Source organism: Vidua macroura, chromosome 19 (assembly GCF_024509145.1).
Source record: "Vidua macroura isolate BioBank_ID:100142 chromosome 19, ASM2450914v1, whole genome shotgun sequence".
Classification (NCBI taxonomy): Eukaryota; Metazoa; Chordata; class Aves; order Passeriformes; family Viduidae; genus Vidua; species Vidua macroura.
The window spans coordinates 10,085,489-10,107,762 of record NC_071589.1 but is presented as its reverse complement, the minus strand read 5'-3'; the positions used below and the strand labels follow the sequence as shown (position 1 = coordinate 10,107,762).

Below are 22,274 nucleotides of genomic sequence, written 5' to 3'. Positions count from 1 at the left end.
CGCCTCAGGTTTGAATTAACGAGGTTCAGACTCCGAGCTCTGTCAGGATGGGACCGCTCAAGGCACGGTTACAGCTCGGCTCCAAGCAACTGCAGAGAGAACCTCCTGGGCTGTGTGGGAGCCACAGGATGAACTCAGTGAAGCACAGGTCAGCTTCTCATCCCATGATGGGCATCCATAGCTGGATCCTCATCTCTGACTACCCACATGATAATACTTCACAGGTTACCTCAGCAGGAAGAAGCCAGAGCAGTGACATGACCAAACCAGTAGAGTCTTAGTAAGGTTGTTAGTAAGAGTAGGTGTGTGATGTATTAGTTTAAACTTATAAAGTAACCTTCACTGTGGTAACTTTTGTAGCTTTTCTGGGAACTTTTCTCACCCTTGAGGCCCCTCTGGCCCTGCAGAAAGCTGCCCATGACTTTGATGGAGCTCTCCTCATGGGAAGTGTGTTGCAGAGCTGGGAAAACTCTGGAAAGGGCCACCTTTCCCACAGGGTGGGAGTTAAATTAGGCAACATGGCATGGATGCAAGGCTTTTTAAAAAAATTATTATTATTATTATTCTGCAAATGGCAGTTCACAGAACCCAACTGCTGATTTCTACACAGTGCAGATAAGAACCAAATTGGTCCAAAGTTTAACAGTTTCCAGGGCTGGTCTGTCACACCCTGTCCATGGGGAATACTGTCATGGACCGGCCGCACTCCTGCGTGGGACCACCCATTTCAGCCTGCCTCTGAATTCTCCTGCCATGTCTTTTCCCATTTGTACCCTCGGTTTTCCTGTCCCAACTCCCCACACAAATTCTCTGCCATCCTCTCCTCCCCACCTTGGCCATTCACCCACATTATTCCCGATCCCCAGCTCTCCCAGGCCAAGGCCATTCTCCACATCCTTCCCAGTCCCCTACTTCCCCTCAAACACGGCCATTCCCCCCATCCTTCCCCATTCCCAGCTCTCCCAGGACACGGCCATTCCCCCATCCTTCCCCATTCCCAGCCCTCCCAGGACACGGCCATTCCCCCATCCTTCCCCATTCCCAGCTCTCCCAGGACACGGCCATTCCCCCATCCTTCCCCATTCCCAGCCCTCCCAGGACACGGCCATTCCCCCATCCTTCCCCATTCCCAGCTCTCCCAGGACACGGCCATTCCCCCATCCTTCCCCATTCCCAGCCCTCCCAGGACACGGCCATTCCCCCATCCTTCCCCATTCCCAGCCCTCCCAGGACACGGCCATTCCCCCATCCTTCCCCATTCCCAGCCCTCCCAGGACACGGCCATTCCCCCATCCTTCCCCATTCCCAGCTCTCCCAGGACACGGCCATTCCCCCATCCTTCCCCATTCCCAGCCCTCCCAGGACACGGCCATTCCCCCATCCTTCCCCATTCCCAGCTCTCCCAGGACACGGCCATTCCCCCATCCTTCCCCATTCCCAGCCCTCCCAGGACACGGCCATTCCCCCATCCTTCCCCATTCCCAGCCCTCCCAGGACACGGCCATTCCCCCATCCTTCCCCATTCCCAGCTCTCCCAGGACACGGCCATTCCCCCATCCTTCCCCATTCCCAGCTCTCCCAGGACACGGCCATTCCCCCATCCTTCCCCATTCCCAGCTCTCCCAGGACACGGCCATTCCCCCATCCTTCCCCATTCCCAGCTCTCCCAGGACACGGCCATTCCCCCATCCTTCCCCATTCCCAGTTCTCCCAGGACACGGCCATTCCTCCCGGCCTCCCGGCCAGGACCGCCCGGCCGCCGCCGCCACCTGACGCCGTTCCCCCCCGAGGCTGACCCGAGGCGGGGCGCGGGCAGGGCCTCCCCGGGGCAGGAGGGAGGGACGGAGGGAGAGGAGAGGAGCCGAGCCCGCCGCCAGCCCGTCCGTCCGTGCGGCTCCGTCCCGGCTTTGTTGTGCTCGGGCCCGGGGGCGGGGAAGCGGAGGGAAGCGGAGGGAAGCGGGGAAGGCTCCGCTCCTCCTCCGCGGCCCCGGCCCCGCTCATGGCGACGCTGGGCACATCCGGGCCTCTCCTCCTTCTCCTCCTCCTTCGGCGGCCGCCGCTGCCCTGAGCGCCCGGCCCGGCTCCATTCGCGCCTCCCCCGAGCCCTTGGCGGAGCAGCGGCGGGGGAGCCCCGGCCGGGGCCATGTCCAACCCGGGGGCCCGGCGGAACGGGCCCGTCAAGCTGCGGCTGACAGGTGAGGCTGGGCCGGGGGCGCGGGGCCAGCCCGGGCGGGGGGCGGGAGCGGCTCCTCCGGGTGTCGTTGAGGTTGAACCTGGGGCCGGAGCGGCCCCTCAGGCCTCGCAGGGAAGGGGAGGGCGAGGTTTCCCTCCACTCGGTTCCCCTCGGCCCCGGGCTCGGCGTGTCCGGGCTCCGCCGCCCGCCCGGCCCGGGCCCCGCAGCCGCCTGGGCGAACTTCAGCCACCGCACCCCAACTTTGCCGTCTATTTTCCCTTCGTCTTCTCGGTGTAAACTCGAAAGAAATTGCCACATTTTTTGGTTTGAGCTCTTTGTTTGTTTATTGTTGTTGTTCTGTTGGGGTTTTTAAGCGTTTTCCTCAGCTAAGACTGTTGGGCACTGGAGAGGCTCCCAGGGCAGTGGTCAGAGCCCCAAGGCTGGCAGAGCTCAGGGAGCCTTTGGACAACATTCTCAGGGACAGGGAGGGATTTTGGGGTGTCCTGTGCAGGGCCAGGAGCTGGACTCGATCATCCTGGTGGGTCCCTTCCAACTCAGCATATTCTGTGGTTTTTCACAGTTCTTGGGTGAAGTGCCTTGTCCTGCCCTCCTCCAGACCACTTGGCCTCTGATATTTTAAAATACCATAAAAACGGTTCACCTGCCTGCTGGGAAGGAAAAGAATCTGGTCTTAAATACTTAAAATTATGGCCTTTTCCCTATAAAATCCCAGGTAAAGGGGTTTAGAGGAAAAAAAATACTGGAAATTCTGCTGGAGCTTTCTTTAAAAAAAATTCAGAACACTTGGATCTAGCTCTTTTCTTCAAAGTGTTGTTAAGTCCTCCAGCACATAAATGACACTGTGTGTCCTGAAGCATCATTACACAAAGGTAAGCATTTAGAAAAGTATAGCTTTTCACTCTAAATATCCATCTTTATGTAGTGTATCTAAGCAGCTTGCAAAAGAAATATTTTTTTAAAATATTAAAAGAGTTATTATATTTACTTTAGGTGCATGAGAAATATCTCCAGTTTAATGCCTAATAAAGAGAGGTGTTTTCATACTGATTTTTCCAAGTATTTTCACAGGAAAAGTAAAATGTATCTGCTTATGTTTTACTTTGGAATTACTTGGACTAGATTTGTAATCTAGTGTTCATGGAGATTTGTGAGTGTCTCTATATTACACTTGGAAATAAAACTCCTAAAATGAGCATAGCTGGGACTGCTTCATGGAACAGTGCTGCCTTGTTTTTACCGAGTGTTTTGTAGCTTTCTCCTCAGGTTATTGCTGTGTTGATGCAGTGCTTTAATACTTTCTTTCCCTGAGCAGTGAGTGCTCAGACTTGCTTATCTTTGAAACATTAAAAATGGTCTGTAGCCTTATTTAAAAGCATGGAAAATACTGTCTAGGGAGTTGTCTTTCTCACCTCTGTGTTTTGTGTTCAAATTCATTTCATATTTTATTTTTATTGAGGATTAAGCATATAATGAAACTGTGCCTGTGACAATCTCAGTGTGTTGAGGGGAGTGTGATTGTGACCAGAAGCACGCTGTGGTTTTACACACTGTGGTCAGCCCCCAAACGCAGCAGGTACAACCCTAAGGAACGTTTTTGGGTTTTTTTGGCATCTTGTATTTTAGGAAGGGAAAGTGCAGAGCATGGGATGAAGGCAAAATTGTCTTTTTAGGACTGTGCCAGGGTTAGCAGCTCTGGCAGGCACTGAGTACCAGTTCCATTATTGGAAGCTTATAGGAAACATTGGCCTGTGTCTCCAGCTGAACAGCTTGAGGTATTTGCTGCTTTAGCTAATGGGGAGTTGTTTCACGTAAGGTCATTTGTTGTAAGGAAGCTTTACATGTTTAAGGAAAACAATGAATTTTATTAATTCAGCTGACATGTTGTCAGTTCTTGCCTAGGAATAGTTCTAAGTGTTCTGTGTGGTTTTGATTACTCTTTTTGATTGGAAAAGCAGTTTGAGGGCTCTTGAGTTCTAAAACTGTTTGGAATTAAAAGAATCTGTATATCCAGTGTTTCTAAAAGTTTATTCTCAAACTGACAAATGCTATTTAATCTTAATTTTCTTTGGCTCTATGAAGCTAGCAGTCTTCTGTTTTGGCTTGAATGTTTATGGGATTAATTCTGCAATCATTGTTCAACACTTATCTTTTCTGTTCAGTATCTCTAAATTAGATGGTATAGATTAAAAAATAGATTTCAAGAACTGGATTCAATTAGCAGTTTTTCAGGACATAAACATTAAAGGTTTAGATGGAAAACATTGTTTTGACTGACTGGATAAATGACAGGGTAATGTTTGATGTGAGTCCAAGAACTGATCTGGAGCTAGTGCCCAACTTCTCAGTCCATCTTGAGGAGCCAAATAAAATATTTAACCTAGGCCTCATTTTGCAAAAAAGGTTGACTCTTTGTTGAGACCTTAAGAAAGTTCTGAGAAATGTTTGGCATACCTTTACACTAAGTGTTTAACAGTTTATTTAGGTCTGGGTTCCACAACAGAGACAAACCACAGCAGTGGCATACTTCTAGTAAGTTTTTATTTAGGTTACAGTGCATCTGTGTTGTACATTTCTTACAAAAGGTTATTCTTTTGCAGAGGTTTGGCTGTTTGTTGCAAATATCACTTGAGTCTTTAGTGATACATTTTATATAATCTTGGGTTAAAAATACCCTCTGGATAATTGTTAAAATCCGAGTGTCATGGCTTCTGATGATACTTCTAGCAGAAGGTGTAAATCCTTGTTTCTGATTAAAATACAGGCAGTGTAATTTAAATTAGCTAAAGTCTAGAATTGCACTAGTCTTCTGCGAAATTTATCTTACCAGCTTGTAATAACAATGTCCAAGAAGTGTAAGGAAAACTCCTTTGACTCTCACATATTTACCACAGTTTCATCTGGTCCTATCCTGAGTACATTCAAGTTCTACAAAAGCTGCAAATGCAGTCATGCCTTTCCATGCCTAGTGTGATTTTTCTCAGTGTTGTGTTGAATACGTGGATTTGTAAATACACTACACTGTCAGTCAGAACATGCTATGATTTCTTTCACCCCATTGTTGAATTGTGTTGATCTTTCATTCTTCAGGAAACTGAGAAATGGCCATTTTATGTCCTAATATGTGAATTTTCTAATGTTAAAATAGCTACATTTGACTGCTTTCACTTAGGAGATCAATGACAGCTCTCTGAAGGCTATAAGGTTGTTTTTGTCAAGGAGATACTTTCTAAAATCAGTTTGAAGTCCACAAAACTCTGTGAGTATTAGAATATGTTGAGTAAAGGCTCAGTGCAGAAGTTTATTTAGTTCATATGTTGCAGGCAGTGTTTGTCTCAGAACTGTTAACAAGTAAAGATACTTCCATAGCCACAAAGCACAGTTACACTGGGCTGGAAAAAGGGGTAATAAATATCCCATGGATAAAACTGGAATGAGCTGGAAGAGTTTTGCTGGTACAGAATCAGACGTAGGCCTGAGGAGTTACTGGATTTGTTTTTCCTCCTTCTTACTGCTTCCAGCTTTCCTGCAGGGTTTGCTGATTACAGAAATAAAAGCACTGGGTGTTGTGTTGTGGAAAATGGATCAGCATCTCATGAGCTGTTCCTCTCTCTCTTCTCTCTTGCTGCTTCACTGTCTATTCAGCCCTCACACTACAAAGGTGAGACTGTACTGTGAAGTTATAGTGTTGAAGGAGAAAGTGCTGCTGTTTTACCAGACCATAGAAACTCTGGTTGCAATGCTAATAATATTTATTGCAAAACATACTTTATTTAGAAAAAGCCAGAATATTTCTGAGCTTTGTAAAACAATGGGGAATGTTCAAACCTGGTCTTTGCAGTGGATAAATTGAAGTGTTAAATTAATCCAGTTGAAGACAGTGGTTTACATGAATCCTAAATTTTCCATCAGCGGTGGTGGAAGCAGGACTGAAGTTTATGGATAGCAGAGCTCACTGTGGGGAACATCTGATCCATCAGCTGATAAAGTAATTCCCTATATCTGTATGTAGCAAGGCAGTGGTTTTATAGTTGACTGAAACTGTAATGCCATTTTAGATCAGTTTAAAATCCGAGCACTGTTTCTTTTTTCTCTTTGTAGTCCCTGGCTTCACTTTCTGGGCCCTCCCTTGTGTTGACTCCAGCAACTGTGTAGCTATGGGATGAGCTGAAAACTAATCCTACCAGGAAAAAAATGGTTTTTTGTCTCCAGGAAGAGGGATGCAGAGAAGAAGCTGCAAAGAGGGCAGGGCTGCCTCTCCTACCAGCAGCCTGTAGTTAGATAGGCTCTGGTCAGCAATAAAACAATGGGGTTCCTTCATGTAAGGTATATTTGACTTAAGTACTAGTTTTTGTAAGCCATGTGTCATTAAGAAATCCGAATCAATAAATTACATAGTAGGTGGATTAAGCTGGTGCAGTCATAACAAAGTCAATAGACATGTGTCTAATCAGGTGTACAGGGACTGATGGCTGCTTGGCCCTCAATATTTTCATCAAAGTACGAAGTGTGTGTGTAAATATATGCTTTCTTCTATAGACAGTATATAGTTATTTATATACATATAAATCAGTTGTGGATCATACAGATGCCAAAGAATTGTAATAAACAACTGAGCAGCTGTATGTAGCAGTTTCAGCTGTTTGTTTCTATGAGTTCAGCTTGTATGACAAAGTTTTATTCATCTGGGTATAAAATTAGATATCTGTGTTCAAGAGTACATAAAGGGGTATCATGGCAAGGAAGACAAAGATCAGAAAGGATTTGGGGGTGGAAATTGTAGTAGGGAAGCAGTTACATGGGGGCATCAATTAAAAGATTGAAATTCAGTTCAAAAAACCCCACTGTTCATCTGTGGCTGTACAATCAGGAGAGCATCACATAGAAGCTAGTTGGGGATTTACATGTGTAGGTAACATATGGGGCATATGTGGGAGACATATGGGAAATCTGCAGGCAGTCATAATGGTAATGTTTAAAAAAATTAAAGCTGTTGCTGGGAAAAACAATAAAACAAATCCTGGGGGTGGAATATTAGCAAGTAATGTTTAGAATTGAAGTTTTCAGTGAAGTTTATAGAGTTTACACTGTCCTGTAATGTCTGTCTGTGTAGCTGTACAAAGCTGAGAAACTCGTCTAGTGGTGACAAATTATGTTCTGTTTTCTTTGTTAAGCACACTGAAAAATCTGATCAGGCCCCAGATGAAAATATTTTGTCTTTGTGTCTGTAAGGTGAATGGGTAGATCCCTGAAAGAAGACAGCTTTTCATGCTTTGTTCTGGTTTATCTCATGGCCTTTGAAGTGCTTCACTGCTTTGCCATCTTACTTCGAATGACATCTCACCATTGGGCCAGACCTTTCTTGCAGCCTTTAAGAAAGGGTGGATGATTTCTTTGGGTGTATTCCCTGCTCTCCTCACAACAATGACGTGAGCTGGCTTCTGACTTGGCTGAGTGGCACGAGTGCATTACTGCACAGGCTGTTGTGTGCTTGCTTTAATGTATAAAATGTAAATGCTCATCACACGTGCAGGGCTGAGATCATTCCGTGACTCCTGAGGGCTGGGGAAGATTCACCTCAGTGATGGCAGGCAGGGCATGCAAAAGGAGCTGCTGTGTGTGTCTGCTGTCAGCAAAGCACATTCCTGTTTGGGGAAGAGGATCGGAATCTTGAGGGACATTTGTCAGTAACATATTCAAGGAAGCAAATTGTTGGCTTTTTCTTGCTACTTCATCTTTAAGTACTTCCCATGAAAGCATAGATAAGGTTGCTTGTAACTTCGTCTGTGGATAACAAAGCTCAGGACAAAACTGGCTAAGCATTATCATCTGAGTTTAAGGGGGAGATTGATACAGAATGGAGAATAGGCAAGCTCAAGATCATAAAAAGGATAAACCAAGTAAAGCTGGGATTTAGATCCACTATCTCTTGACATTCTGCCCATGAACATTGTTTCTTTTGAGTCTAAATCCACAGCAAAGATGGTTCTGTTTTGGGCCTTCTGAGACTGTGCAGTTGGGGTGATTTTTGTTCAGTTATTGCTCACATGCCATATTTGTGTTGCACTATCAGCTGTACTTCAGCATCCTGCAGACTCTTGGGAATTGCTTTTTTTCCACTTCAAAATACTTTTTCTTGCTATTGCTCAGGCAGATCAGACCAGGAGGGCTGATATCCCCATGAGTAACACACATTGCTTTTGATGAAGCGTTACTCACATTTTCAAAATTCTGAAAGTGAAAGAAAAAGTAGCAGTATGTGAGTTTCTGTGGCTGTATCCTGTTGGTAATTTTGTGGAATGACTCTTGGCCAGTGCGTATTTAACCCAAGTTATGAGGCTTGTTTTCTTGGAGAAAGGGAGAGTCACTCCATGGCTGTGGGATTGTCAGTGCAATGGCTTCAACGTTTCCTTTCTGTAACCAATTCATTTGAGTTGTTTCAAATATGCAGAGAATGTCCAGGCTATGTAATTTACAGGTCACAGTAAAACTGTGTACCCAGATTGTGCCATTCTTGCTTAAATCAGCATGTGTGATGTCACCATGAGTGACAATGCCATAGTAAAGCTTTCCAACCCGCAGCACCAACTTTTGGGATGCACGTGTCCCTCTGCTCCATCCTGTGCTGTCAGATGGGTGAGCTGAGGAATATATCTGCATTAAAGTCCATTTCTTGTCATCCCCCTTTTTCTCTGGGTGTAGAGGACTGTGGTGGGTTGATGTGTAAATGAGTGGTGGCTTCAGGCAGGTTCACAGACCAGCAGGCTCTTGGTGGCATTTTCATTCTGCCTTGACCCAGATTTTAACATTACTGATGGAGTTAAATGGAGTAATAACTAATTATATCTGTCATGATGCTTCTTTTTAACATGCTAACCATTTGATTTGGAGTTTATATATAGATGCATACATAAATTCAATTATAGATGCAGTTGTGCTTGTATTTAACTGGAGGTGGAATCTGTGTTGGTAATACTTAGAGGCATTTTCTGAACTTGGGTCAACCTAAAGATTTCTTCCTAAGACAGATAAAGACTGGGTTGTACACTTCTAAAATTATGTATGATAAAGGTCCTGCTTTGTGCATATTGTAGGACATGAGGAAAGTAGATGGAGTGTACTTAGTAATTTGTTGTTCATTTTAGTAAAAGGCAATCTAGTAAATGTAGGTATTTTTATGCAAAAAATATTAAATGTACTAAAATTAATTTTATTACTGGTGAGGGAGGAAAGATGTATCTGGGTTAGATGTTTATAGACTAAAATTATGGTTAACTATGGTAAAACTATTGTAAAACTATTGTTTTACTATGGTAAAACTATGGTAAAACTATTTTTTTAAACTATGATTAAAAAAATTAAAATAAAAATCCTTAACCATGCAAAGGAACAAAACATGTCTGAATAAAATTCATAGAATTACATTCATGCTTAACTGCCTGGGATTAGAAATTCATGGCATTTATTGTACCAAGCATTTAGGTATCCTTATAGCAAATAGTCCTTCAATTCGACTCTTAACAGAAAGTGTTCACCTTGTTCTGAAATTATTTATTTATAATATCTATAAATACTTATTTTCAGTGAAGAAGTTCTTCCCATTATTTTCCCTGGTGGATTATAAAATCGTTTATAGCTCTGTATAGAAGACTGTGTGCAGGACTAGATGAGTAATAGCATTTTGCTTAGTTGTAGTAATATTTAGGTGTCCTCTTTTTTGTTTAGCAGCAGAGTAAGTTTTTCTGTCTTAATTTATAAAGGGTGGCATCAGGTGTGATATAAGAAACTTCAAAGGATAGAGCTGGTGTAGGTGGTATCATTCAGAGACAAAAGGGGACATTTGTGGAGGTGGAACAGGACAGAGTGGGGTACAATTGTTGAAGAGGTGACACAGGGATGTGAAGGGACTGAAAGTTTCCCAGGTTTTGTGCCACTTTATAGTGGAAGCAGAAAACAAATGTGGGTTCCTGTGCTTGGGCTAAAATGTAAAGAAATGTGCATGTCATGTTGGTGAGTCCAGCACTGAGCCAGGCTGTAATGATTCAATGATTGCACTGGCAGTGTGGAAATCTGAAGATACTGAGCATTTCTCTTCATCCTGATAATACAAATACATGTATTTTAAAGGACACAAAATACCCATTGCTAAGTACTTCACTGAAATAGATGTGAAGGACCTCATCCTCACATCTTCTGGAGAGCACTTGCTCAGCAGTACCAATTAAAAATGACTGCCTTCTTTAAGCCTGAGTGCACAGTGTATGACACATAAATTGCCCAGACTTAGAGGGGCACAATGCATGCTAAAGCAGACATTTTCTACGGCTTTTATTTAGAGAATTGTAGTAGAAAGTTCAAAAATGTTTTATATTGATCTTGCAGAAGGTTCTTGTTAATTGAAGCTTGTGAAGAATGATAAAAATTTTTTGTGCCATCTTTCATAATTTCCAGTGGGTTGTGTATGTGGCATTTCTAAATGTCTAACTAGCAATTCTGGATGCTTGGTGAAGTGCAGGTTGGTGGTGAACAGAATCTTCAAATGTATATATGTGATATATATGTGAGATATATATATGTGTGTATATATATATATATCACCCACAGTTATAATAAACTCTTGGTCAAGAATGTTGGAATGGGGAGAAACTGCTGTTGTCCTCTGCTCAAGCTTATTAATGCTGCTGCACAGGTGAAGTGCCTCTGGTTTCTTAGAGAAGCAAATGCTGTCTGTAAATTCCAGGTGCTATGCAATAATTCCAATATGCCTCAAATAGTTGGCTATCAGCTTTTTGTTTAAAAGTTAAAGGGTTTAAATCTTTGTGATTGTGCTAATGTGAGGGGGGCAAGATTTATGCTGAAGTTGTGCTGTCACGTAACGCTGCGGCCCTTTTGTGAACATCCCTCATGTCTGGGATTTCTTCTTAAGAGCTGGGTTGAAAGATGATTTAAAATGTTGGCTTCTGCCGCAGGAAAAGAGAAGGCCTTTAAGGAAAAAATGACTTAGAGTAATTTTCAGTAGTACGTGCGTCGTGCCTGGCTTGTCATAAAATATTTGTGAAGTCTTCTCTCCCTTCCTCAAGCAGTTCCCACAGTTCACAGTGTTCTCTCAGTAGCTGTTATGAGGGGGGTAAAAGGAGGTTAAAAGTTCTGTAGTCCCATCTACAAGGATAGACAGTAAAGTTCTTGGTTCCTCTCCCAAGAAGCAAGTGGTTATTCTGCCTGGTCATATATATTTATATTTGTCTGCGTCTCACTTGCTTCTGTGGCCAGGGGATCGTGAAGAAATTTGTGTTCATTTGTGAGATGTGAATGTGGCGTTGTGAATACGTGCCTCGGATTTCCTCATTACAATATTTATCATTTTTCCTGAAAGTTCCTTTCCTCTGGTGAATTGTTCATCCTGTAGAATCAGTCAGCTATTTCCTGTGTATCAGCATAATGTAACTTCATCTACACTGGGCAGGACTTTGGACCCATTCAAAAGCTTTATATTTTTCATAAGTTTATTGGAATTTAGTAACCTCACTCTCCACATTTCAACAGTTCTTTGCAGTGTGGTCCATGCCTGGAGATGCACTTGTCCTGCTCCCAGCCAGTGTCACTGCACAGGAAAATTGTCCCTGCTCCGCCTGACCCTTGGATTGCTCCTTGTCCCTTCAGCACTCTGGGGACTGGGAGCTCTGGGGCCCACACTTGCTTCTACTTTGTGTCATTTGAACATGGAATTGCTTTGTCTGTCTGAACATCTTGGCCTTTTACTTGCCGTCAGTGGAATTTATAACTCTGGCTGAACTTGGAATACCAAGCTGGAGCTAATAATGCCAGCTCCAGTTAGCACTTCCCATTATTGGGCACTGCTTAGTGCTGTTTGCAGCCGGCTAACACGGACATTTTTCATGCTGAGGAGCTAAATCAGACCAAATTTATTTTGGGAAGATTCTGCTAAACTTCAACCAGTTTCAAAAAGGATTAAAAATACATTGCACATCATCTAGAAATGCTTTGTTCTTGTGAATCCTTTATTCTGGGGCAGAGGCACTGTCAAACAGGGACACGGTAATAGGCAGGTGTGGCTGAATCAGCCAGGTAAGGCTTGGTGCAGGTTTAGTGAGGAGCTGAGCTCTGCCTATTAAAGCTGAACTCAGTGTGCTCCTGGTGGGAAGAGAGGCACTACCTGGAATGCACAGGGCACAAAAGCTGGTGGATGAGGGTGGAGGAGAAGGGAGTGACCTGGAGCAAGGAGCTGTCCAGGGATATGGGTGGATGGTGGAGTCTGATTTTGGCAGGATGAGGCACTGGGGATCTGTTGGTACCTGGGCTCTGGTGCTGCAGCACTCAACGTGACACAGGGCCACAGAGGCAGCCCAGAGTATCCTGTTCCAGACCTTTCAACACTTGGCTTTGTAACCAGGGAATGCTGCTTCTGCCCGTGTGATGTTCTGTTTTATTGGGAAGAAGGGGTCATCTACAGCAGAGGAGCTTTATAAGAGCTCAAGATGCATAACATGCAAAGAATGTGAATGGTTACAGTTGGAAAGAGGCCAGAAGTTGAAAAACAAACAGGAAAAAACATTCACCCCAGAATTTCTCCCATCTGTTCCTTTGCTTCACATGTTCATCACCTTGATACTATATAGAAGAAATAGGGAATTCAGGGCTGGCTTCTAAGTGGCCATGATGCAGAACATAATTCTAAAAAGGCTTGCAGATAAGATCAGGGTTACTCCTTATATGTAGAACAAAAGGAATTCTTCAACTTTTAGCAAACCTGAGAAGTTTTTTTAAAAAGACCCTTGATTCTAAGAATATCTTGGTTACTTCGTTAATGCTAATATTTTCTTACTTTAAAAGGGTCAGAAAACTTGCTGTTAATTATAATTGAATTATGTAGTTTTTAAGTTTCCTTGGCTCATTTACATGCAGTATTTTCACAAAAGTTCTGGAATTACAATTAATGCAACTCAGAAGTTACAGATTTTCAGAGAAGTGCTACCTGCTGTTGATGAGTTCATTGCATGAAAGATTTGAGTTTTTTTAGTTAGAGTCAATGTTAATATGTTAAATATCAAGCAGACAGAGAAAGCTACGAGCTATGGCAGTCATCATTTGTCCACTGTGATGGATCTTGCATTCTTTGTGAATATTTCTCTATAGAAGAGGGCAGCCCTTTAATTTTACAGCGTATCCCCACTGGATTTGCACCAGAGCATCTTCCAGTGTCAGGAGGTTGATTTAGTACACTGTGCTCTGTTTACACTGAGTTGCCAGTGTTGTGAACCACTTGGATCTTCACTCTCTGGTGTATGAAACAAACACAAAGGAGCCTGCAAAAGAGTTTGACCAGTGAAGAAACAAACTGGAAATTACCTGTACTGGGCAGGTGTATCTCCAGCAAGAGACAGGCAGATGTGCAATTTGAAGTTTCCTGTAGAGGTCTGTGTAGACAGAGTGAAGAGAAGTTATGGGTGCATTCAGATGGATGATTTTTTTTTTTTTTTTTTGAAAACTAAAAATGAATGAACTGATAAAATGGGAAACTGCAAGGTTTCATTTTAAGTAAACTTAATATTGTCTAACTATGAAGAAAAATGAGGTTTTCAGGCTATTTTCATATTTTACATTTATTCATTGATGCATAACAGGGCTTCTCTTTTCCCTCAATGTTTGACATTAGTCCGAAACAAAAGTCTGCTCCTATGGGATTTCTTTGCCAAAACCTGCTCATTTTCACACCTCTTTCAGCTTTGGACAATTATAAAGTTGTTAAATGCCGGTTTTTGTTCAGCTGATCCCTTTTATCATGATTTAAGGTCAGTGATAGCCATGTCTGCTTCCCAGGGGGGATGTTCAGGATCTGTTTGGTTTTTAGGTATACACTAAATGCATCATTTTCTGCTGAAATAAATCTATTTATCAGCTTAATAGAAGAATAGTTAAGTTTGAGAGTTGAGGTGTGTCTTTGTTGTTCTAAGACTATGAAATCCCTAAAAAATAGAGTACCATTTCCATCAGATACAGTGTTAACTGCATTTCATAAAATTACCTTTTTCCAGCAATATGTTTTGTTATTTGCACACATAAGCACGTTTAGTGGTTTGTTTTTATTCTGAGGGCATGCTTTCTTCATTGTATTTGGCTGGGTTTATTTTTTTTTTCTTACATTTTAATTGAAGTATTTACAATATAGTTATTTTTGTTATAGTGAACCATTTTATTGTTTCAGAAATGAATGAATCATATATTCTAGGTTATTTTTTCCTGGCAAATATTTTTCTTTAATGGTTCCTCAGAGCTAGCTTAAGTTGTACAGATGAATAATACTTGAAATACTGTATCTGATTCATCATGTCAAATGTTACAAAGAAAAACCTTGTGAAACTACAAATATATATATATATATATACACACAGAGGTCTTTTCACTTGCAGTAACATCAGCTTTATGTGGGACTAGGCTGGTTGTGTAGCTGTTGCAAGGCAATGAAGTAATTATGCTTCTTGAGTCTGTTGTTTGCTCAGACTTCGCCTCCATTTCCTAAAATCCCAAGATTTTGTTCTTTTTCCCAGGTTTCTCTCCTCCGTCGCAGCTGGAAGAACAGGTGCTGGCTGTGCAGCTGAGCTCCCAGACCTGTGTTCCCTTTGCAGGGGCAGGGTGTTTGCAGTGGAGTGTTGGATGGATTTTGTCATGAGGGAAAGGGTCAGAGGGGATCCTCTGCTATGCTACAGGGCAAATACAATGCAATTTAATTTTGGTAACAGGTATAGCAGAAGGTAACCACAGGGTGGTGTGGAAGCTGCTCATGGTAAATGTTCTTTGCATGTTGAATCACAGTTTCTGTCTGGCCTTTCAAGTCAGTCCCAGGTGGAAGAGTCCAGGTGCATTTCCTTGAGTGCTCAGCATGAATTCAGCAGCCAGATTTGAATGATAGAGATGAGTAAGTGGCTCCACAGCCCCCTGAGAACGCAAGAGAGCAATGTCAATACTCAGTATTTTTGTTAGCTGAGTGTGCATTCTCTATACTGGTGTTTAAAACATTTAGAAGAGTAAGAGTATCAAAAGAGCATCTAATATGTGGGCATGTGTTTCTGTGAACACTCTGTGTGAAACCTGTAAAGAGCAGGTCTGCTTTTATTTGTATCTGTATAAGTGGATTATGTAATCTGGAATGTAAAGGATTAAGTTGTGGTAGATTTTGTTTAGGCATAAAAATATACACAAATTGTTTTTTCATATGTTTCACAGATTCACTATAGGGAGGTTGAAAAAAAAAAAAGGCAAAAAAAAAAAACCAAACCACAAAAAACAGCAAAACCCACCCAACTCTCCCCATATTTCCTCTGTTGCCCCTACCTGAGCTTCTGTCCACAAAAATATTTATAAACAGCAAGTAATGCATTTTCTTTTGCATACAAAGCTCTGGGGAAAACGAGGAAATGTTTTAGTATGTGTTAGGCGTTTAATACTTTGTTTTGCTCTGATTTATCTTTCAAAGAGCTGTGGAGGCCTGCCTAAAAAACTAGATTACAGCCCCTGTGAGTTTATGTTACCTTTGTTTAAAACAGTCAAACCTCTACTGCTGGAACTCAGAAATTCATGGACAGAATGACTAGAACAGTAAAAATGACTTTAAAAAATGTGATTATTGGATAAACTGGTATGAGCCCAGCTGCTGAGGACAAATTGATTTTGCTATTGCTTTAAATCTGTGGTGTGTTGGTATTTTGGCAGAGTAAGAAAAACAAGAATATTAGAAAGTAATTTACTGCCCTGGGATTAGTGAGGAGCGTTGTGTTTCTGTGACTGGGGCAGGCCGGGCTGGTGGAGATGTGTCTGATAAACAGGACGAGGTCTAGTCTGACAGCTGGCAACAATAGCTTTTGCTCAAAGTCAGGTGTACTAAATTAGCAAATCTATTACAAGGCTACAGGAGAAATCTCACAGAAGACAAGCCTTGTAGGCAGAAGTGCTGCCAAATGGGAAATGATTCATCGTCTCTGAATGGGATGAGCACTGAGCAGAAGCAGTTTAAACCTCAGACTGCTTTGGCTCATAAACCACCAAATATGCGATTAACACTTTATCTTCTCCAGTCCCCTGGTTTTTATTGTCTCCTGAAGAACACTCTGTATTTAGGAGCAAAATCTGTGAGACTCGTTTGCTTCTTCTAATCTCTCTTCTGTAAGTTTGAATGTGCTTAGGTATTTTTTTGATTTTTAGCTAAATGACAAAATGTTTGTGTGCACCCTAAAAAGCACTCGTGTCCTGTGACCCTTCAGCAACAGCACCTTTTAGTGAGGACAGTTAAGTCCAGGAGTGCAGGCACAGCTCCCTGAACTGACTTACTGTAGTTGATTTGCTTATATTTAGTGAAAATACACGATTAGCTGGAGATGTAGTTTAATGTAGGATGCCAGTTCCAGGGCGATCACTCATTTTGATCTTTAGTATTTTAAAAACTTGCATCACTCTAACATTAACAATGCCATTCATAGTCTACAATGCTGAAAGATGAACAGGAAATATATTTATGAATTCTTAAATTTAGTTAATGCAGAAAGGAGGTACAGTTTACAAAGCTGGATGAAGTAACGTAAAAGGGAAAAAGCCTATGTCCTCTTTGTCTCCATATAACTGATCAGTTATTTAGCATATCTCTGGTCTTATTTTAGTATAAATTGTCATATTGGCTCTAAGATACATAAATGATAGAGAAACTAAAGGAATTAGGTCATTGGAAGGTGTTTAGTATTAAATAATTGAGATGTCAGAAGATGGTTGTGAGAGGAAATAACATTGTACTTGGAAAGCTAATATATTTGTTTAGCAAATAATTATATTTGGGTGCCCTGGGATAGCACTCAATTAGAAGTTGAGATGTCCAAGGAGCAGTGTGTCTATGAAATGCATGTAAAGATTCCTCTGGAAAACTTGGTCTGTTCTTACCTTGCTTGTGCAGCCATGTAAGAAGCAGTAGAAATCAGAAGTTATTTAGTGTAACACTTTGTGAGCAGAACTGCAAGAGGTTCAGGGTTCCTAGAGTGAAAGGCTGAGGGGAAATGAGGGTTTTCCATTTCTGTGTCCCCTCAAAATCCCCATCATGTGCACTCAGACTGTCTGAAGTTCATAACTGGTGTTTGAGGTCCTTGGAAATACTTGGATGCTCCTTGCACTTGGAAGCCATTCTGCCTTCTGTAATTAAATGTTCTTGAACTTGTTGGGAATATTTTCCTGGGTTTTTATCCATTTGCTGTACTGCTGTGTTGATGCACAGTGTTACACTTTTTGCATTCATGTAATCACCTTACACTCCTCTTTTAAGTCTCAGCTCCTTCCCATTATCTTTCTTAATCTTCACTCTACCCTGCTTAACATCTTCTATTCTGTGTTCTTCTTTCTCAAAAAAATTCTTGTAGTTTTACTTCTTGAGCATTGCATCTTCCCAAAAGATTTCTGAAGTTGTAGTTTAAATGGCATGGCAATGGTTTTGGGGCAAGATCCTTTATTTCCATGTATTGGTGAGCTATTTCATCTGAATCTCTTGGTGTTCTGTTTCTTTAAATTCCCTTTTATATTATTTCTTACAATATTATATAAATTGTACCAATTTGACTAAATAATCTAAGCAACTTGTATAAAACCAAAGTAAAGCAAAACCAAGGCTTTCCTGTAAGTTGCTTTACTTCAGCTGAAATAAATAAGATTGCTCATTCAGTTAGCTCATCTCTTCAACAGCAGCAGCTTCTTAAACTGTTTGGATTTGTTCTGTAGGACACATCTGTTTAAACAGAGAAACCAAACAGAATCTGTCCTTATTAAAGGACTGCAATAACTTAATCAGTTTATAAATGGTATAGGGTAATAATGTAGTAATCTCCTGGAGATGAGGCTTCAGGGGTGTGTGGTGGGTGATAAGACTGGACTGAGGTATATGAGAGTTTTAGTGATGTTTGATTGGTGACATTGTCTTGGTTTTCCATGTGTGCTGCCTTTAAGCAGCAGGAGTTTTCCTAATTTAGATGATGTTGCATTTCTGCAGGTACAGACAGAATTCCATCATCAGAGAGACATGAGCAGGTAAAGGTGTGTGTGTGTATAGTCCACACACCTTCTGTATTTTTGGCAGAAGCCAAACTGTCAAGATCCAAAGAGAGGCAACTTCCAGAGTTGAAAGCATTCCGCTAAAACCAATTTTCAAAAAAAAAAGTGAATATAAGGATATTGTGCTTAAATATTTCAGCTGTACTAAATACAAAAGAGGCAGGATCCACATATTATGAAGGAGACAGAATGTCTGAGGTTGTGGATATTGATGATAATGCAAGAGGATGTAAGAGTATATTACTCATCTGTATTGCTCCATGTAATATCAGCACATCATGTCAGTACATCAGGTGTAGTAATAAAACAAAATTGTGCTGAACTAGGAGTTTGGATTAAGGGTAGATGCTTAATTAATGATTTTTGCTAGTGATAGTATCAAAATCATGACCCTCTTGAACTCTTTAACATTATTTTACTTATTAGAGGATTATTTTTTAAAAATACTTAAATATATATTTGAAGTGCCAGAATTCTTTTTTTCTCCCTAATAAAAGTTGTTGCCCAAGCTTTTCTCATGAGTTAGGAATTATTTCTTAAAAAGCATTTGACAATCCTTTTGGTAGTACTGATAAAATCAATATGTACAGCATTTTGCTGGAGTGGCATGGGAATTACTTGTGAAGGGTGAATTATGTCCGTGGTTTTGGGGTTTTTTTTTGTTTTTTTTTTTTTTTTTCCCCTGGTTCTTTTCCTTTCTCCTCTTCCCAGAAAAGCCCCAGCAGCAGTGGTGTTCCCCAGGGACCATGTCTGCAGCAGAGACAGAGTTTTGAGACTTCCTGTTTAAATCACACGTGTGGCCGTGTCCTGACAGCACTGGCAGCCCAGCCTGGAACGCTGCTGGGACCCACAATCCCTGACACCCAGGAGTCTGACTTAGCTGCAGGTGCCTCTTGTCTGAGCCCTTCTTAAAATTCAGGGCATCTTTGTCCAGTTGGTAATTAGATCATGAATTTCTTTTGTTGTTGCCTCTACTACAGCTCATTCAGAGGGTGAAGAGTTTTACTGCAGTGAAACAAATCCAAGGGCTCTGCTCCTTGCTGCCAGGTTTGTCCCCAGCACGTTGCATGAAATAAATCAGGCAGAGCTATCATTTATTTCTCCCATTAAATTTTTCCCTCCACTCCTGTTCCTATCAAAACAAACTGAGAAATAGATGGGTAAATTTCCATGTTACCTCTTTCATTTATCCATCAGAGGAATGATCCTGTGCTCCCTTAATTTTGGATAAATTGCTTCTGTTTTGGTTAAAAACTAACTGCTGGGATTGTAAAAAAGTCTTTAAGGACTCAGATAAGATTTTTAGCACAATTGTAAGAGTTTGAGATTACAGTTTCTTTACCTGAGCTCTTAAAAACTATTTTATTCCAGTATTTCTTGGAAAATTGAATTAGAGTTTACTTCACTCACACTTGGATATAAAAACCACCTCTGCAGTTTGGGATTAGTTAATTTTGGTAATGGTACTCTAAAGATTTTTTTTATGGACTATTTTTTTAGTATTGCAGGAGGGTAAGAAATAATTGAGACTGTTACAGCAAACGTAACAGCAAAGTTGCAGGATTGTTTCATCTTTTTAATGGAATTCTGTTTCCCACCCTGATTTTGTGTACTGGAATGTGATTTTATACTTGTCACCAATATGAGAAACAGAAGGAATAACTTTGAAATTGGTCTGAAAATTGATCTTTGCTGACTTTTTCCTTTGAAGCATTCTAATGGCTGTTCCCCCCACCCCAGGTGACAGCGCAGTTTTGAGTCTCTGTAAGTGCTGTCTGTCCCACAGCTCCACGGTACAGTAGTGGTTGGTTTTTCAGATGTTGAAAAGTGGGTGAAATGGGATGGTTAGGCCATTTTGGAGGAGGGTGGAGAAGAGAAATGGAATTTATAGTGTATGAACTTTGTGCATTGGAAACATCCTGGCTGGTCTGAGAGGCTCTATCCACAGTGAACCAGGAAATGCAGATATTCCCAATAGCCTTTGTTTTCTTTAAGTTTCCCATGTGTTACTTCTGCTTCTTTCTCACTGAGCTATGGCTGAAGCCCTAATTTACACAGAGCCCTGATGAGCATGGTTTATTTGTATCATTCAGCTTTAATTGACACATTTGGTATATAGCTAGAAAAAAGCAAACCAAACCCAACTTTTTTTTCTTCTATTTACTCAACTTAACTTGAATTAATGTGAATCTCCATGAAAGAGACTTGTAAACCTTTCTGGTAGGGTTTGCAGTGCCTAGGGAGGGCTGCTATCTTTATTGCAGAAGTGGCAGCATAATTTCTTTCCTTTACCTCTTGAGAGGCGTATCAAACAAACTGGACACATGAATAGGGTGGGTGACGTGTGTGGCAGCGAGCCCATCGCTGAATGAATCTGGGAAACGTGAATGCATGAGCTGCACGAAGGAGGAATTCAATGGTCCGGGGGGTTTTGTGTTTTGTTTTACTTTTGGCTTGGAGTGGAGTAAGGGAGGAGAAGTGGAAAAGGAAGCCTTTTGTTTACAGTGAAACAATGCTGTGAAGTAGACATAGTGATGTAAAAACAGGAGTCTAAACATGGCAAATCTGGGCAGGCTCCATCTGGCCATGGCCACGAGTGCTCAGCCATCCCTGCACAGACTGCTGGAGTCTGGAGTCGCTGTCCTGTCGTCCTTCCCTTGCGGGAATTTAAAATAGCCTTGGAGACTCTCTCCCAGAATTTTATTATTGCATGAGAGGAATGATTTATTGGCGTAACTGTTTCTATCCAGTGATGCATTGCATCTTTGTTCTCTCTGATAAATGTGTGATGCTTTCATTTGGAGTTTTAACCTCCATGAGTTACCCTATGTGCAAGTTATATGGGTCTGGAATTCTAAATCGAGTCACAGCACAGCCTATTCTTGTGGAGAACTTAGAGTAAATCTGTTGAACAGAAATTGGACTGGTTTTGTGTTAGGTTCTGGCATCTTTTGCAGTAGTTTAAATTATATTGCATTATTAGGGCATTTGCCACTTCCGGATGTACATATTGCTGGATATTGTGGGTTTGTTTGTTTAGTCCCACAGAAAAATTCTGATTTGTTGAGGCACAGGTTTCTAACTGACAATGCTTATAATGTATGTGATCCTTGGGAATGGGTTTCACTTTACATGTAGTGTATTAAGGATTTAGCATCTGGCTTGTGTTGAACTTACAGGAATGTGTTTATGGGAAAATATAGAATTATAACAATTATTAAAGGAAATTCTTGTTAAAAGTGCTTTTCTAGTACCATGTTTATACTAATGCATATTTTAATCGAGTTTATTTTAAAGCTGTCTACCTTGTGGACATCAGTCTAACAGTGATGCTTTTATATGTCACTCAGAATATTTCTCTGCAACCTGACATGTTAGTATTAAACAGCACTTTAAAAATCCATTAGTACGTTTGAATTGTTCTAATGCCTATTCTTAGTAAGAGTTAGAATTGGTACATGATTCTAAGTTTGCATTCAATTTAAACGAGGTCTACAAGTCTGTAAGAGAATAGAAATTAATTTCCTACCAGTGTAAGCTGTAGGTGTGCTGGGAGGTAGCTGTGCCTGTTGAAGATGTCACCATCCCTTCCCAGCTGCCCTGGCTCCCATCAGGAGCAGAAGGGATTGTGTGATGCAGCTCCTAATTCACATCAGAAGATACCCAGGTGCAGCAGCCCAGTGATGGTGTTTGGGGTGTACCTGGCTGCTTGCCCTGCAGCTCTTCCTGCTGCAGAGCTTGCATCCAGGGATGGGGGAGAGTGATTGCCTTGGATGTACCGAGCAGAGTGTGTCTGAAATCAGCATCAGCCTGTCCAGTGTCCTGGGGTGAACTGGGCTTCCATGTGCTGGCATATGGCACCTGCAGCTCCACCAGTGTGCTGCCTCCACCGGGCCCTGGAGAGGGTGGAGATTGGAGTGTTAATTTGGGTGATGCTGAATTTTACAATGAAGTATTGGGGAAAATAATGATCCTACCGTTCTGT

The 22,274-nt window shown here is 41.6% G+C and overlaps 1 protein-coding gene across 1 annotated transcript in view; it reads left to right on the top strand.

The window, feature by feature from the left end:
• The first annotated feature begins 1,678 nt into the window (after positions 1-1,678).
• Positions 1,679-22,274, top strand: part of SMURF2 (SMAD specific E3 ubiquitin protein ligase 2) — a 60,135-nt gene continuing 39,539 nt past the window's right edge. Inside the window, exon 1 of the mRNA XM_053994415.1 lies at positions 1,679-2,195. Coding sequence (XP_053850390.1) covers positions 2,144-2,195 — 52 coding nt within the window. The 5' untranslated portion in view covers positions 1,679-2,143. The remainder of the gene's footprint in view (positions 2,196-22,274) is intronic.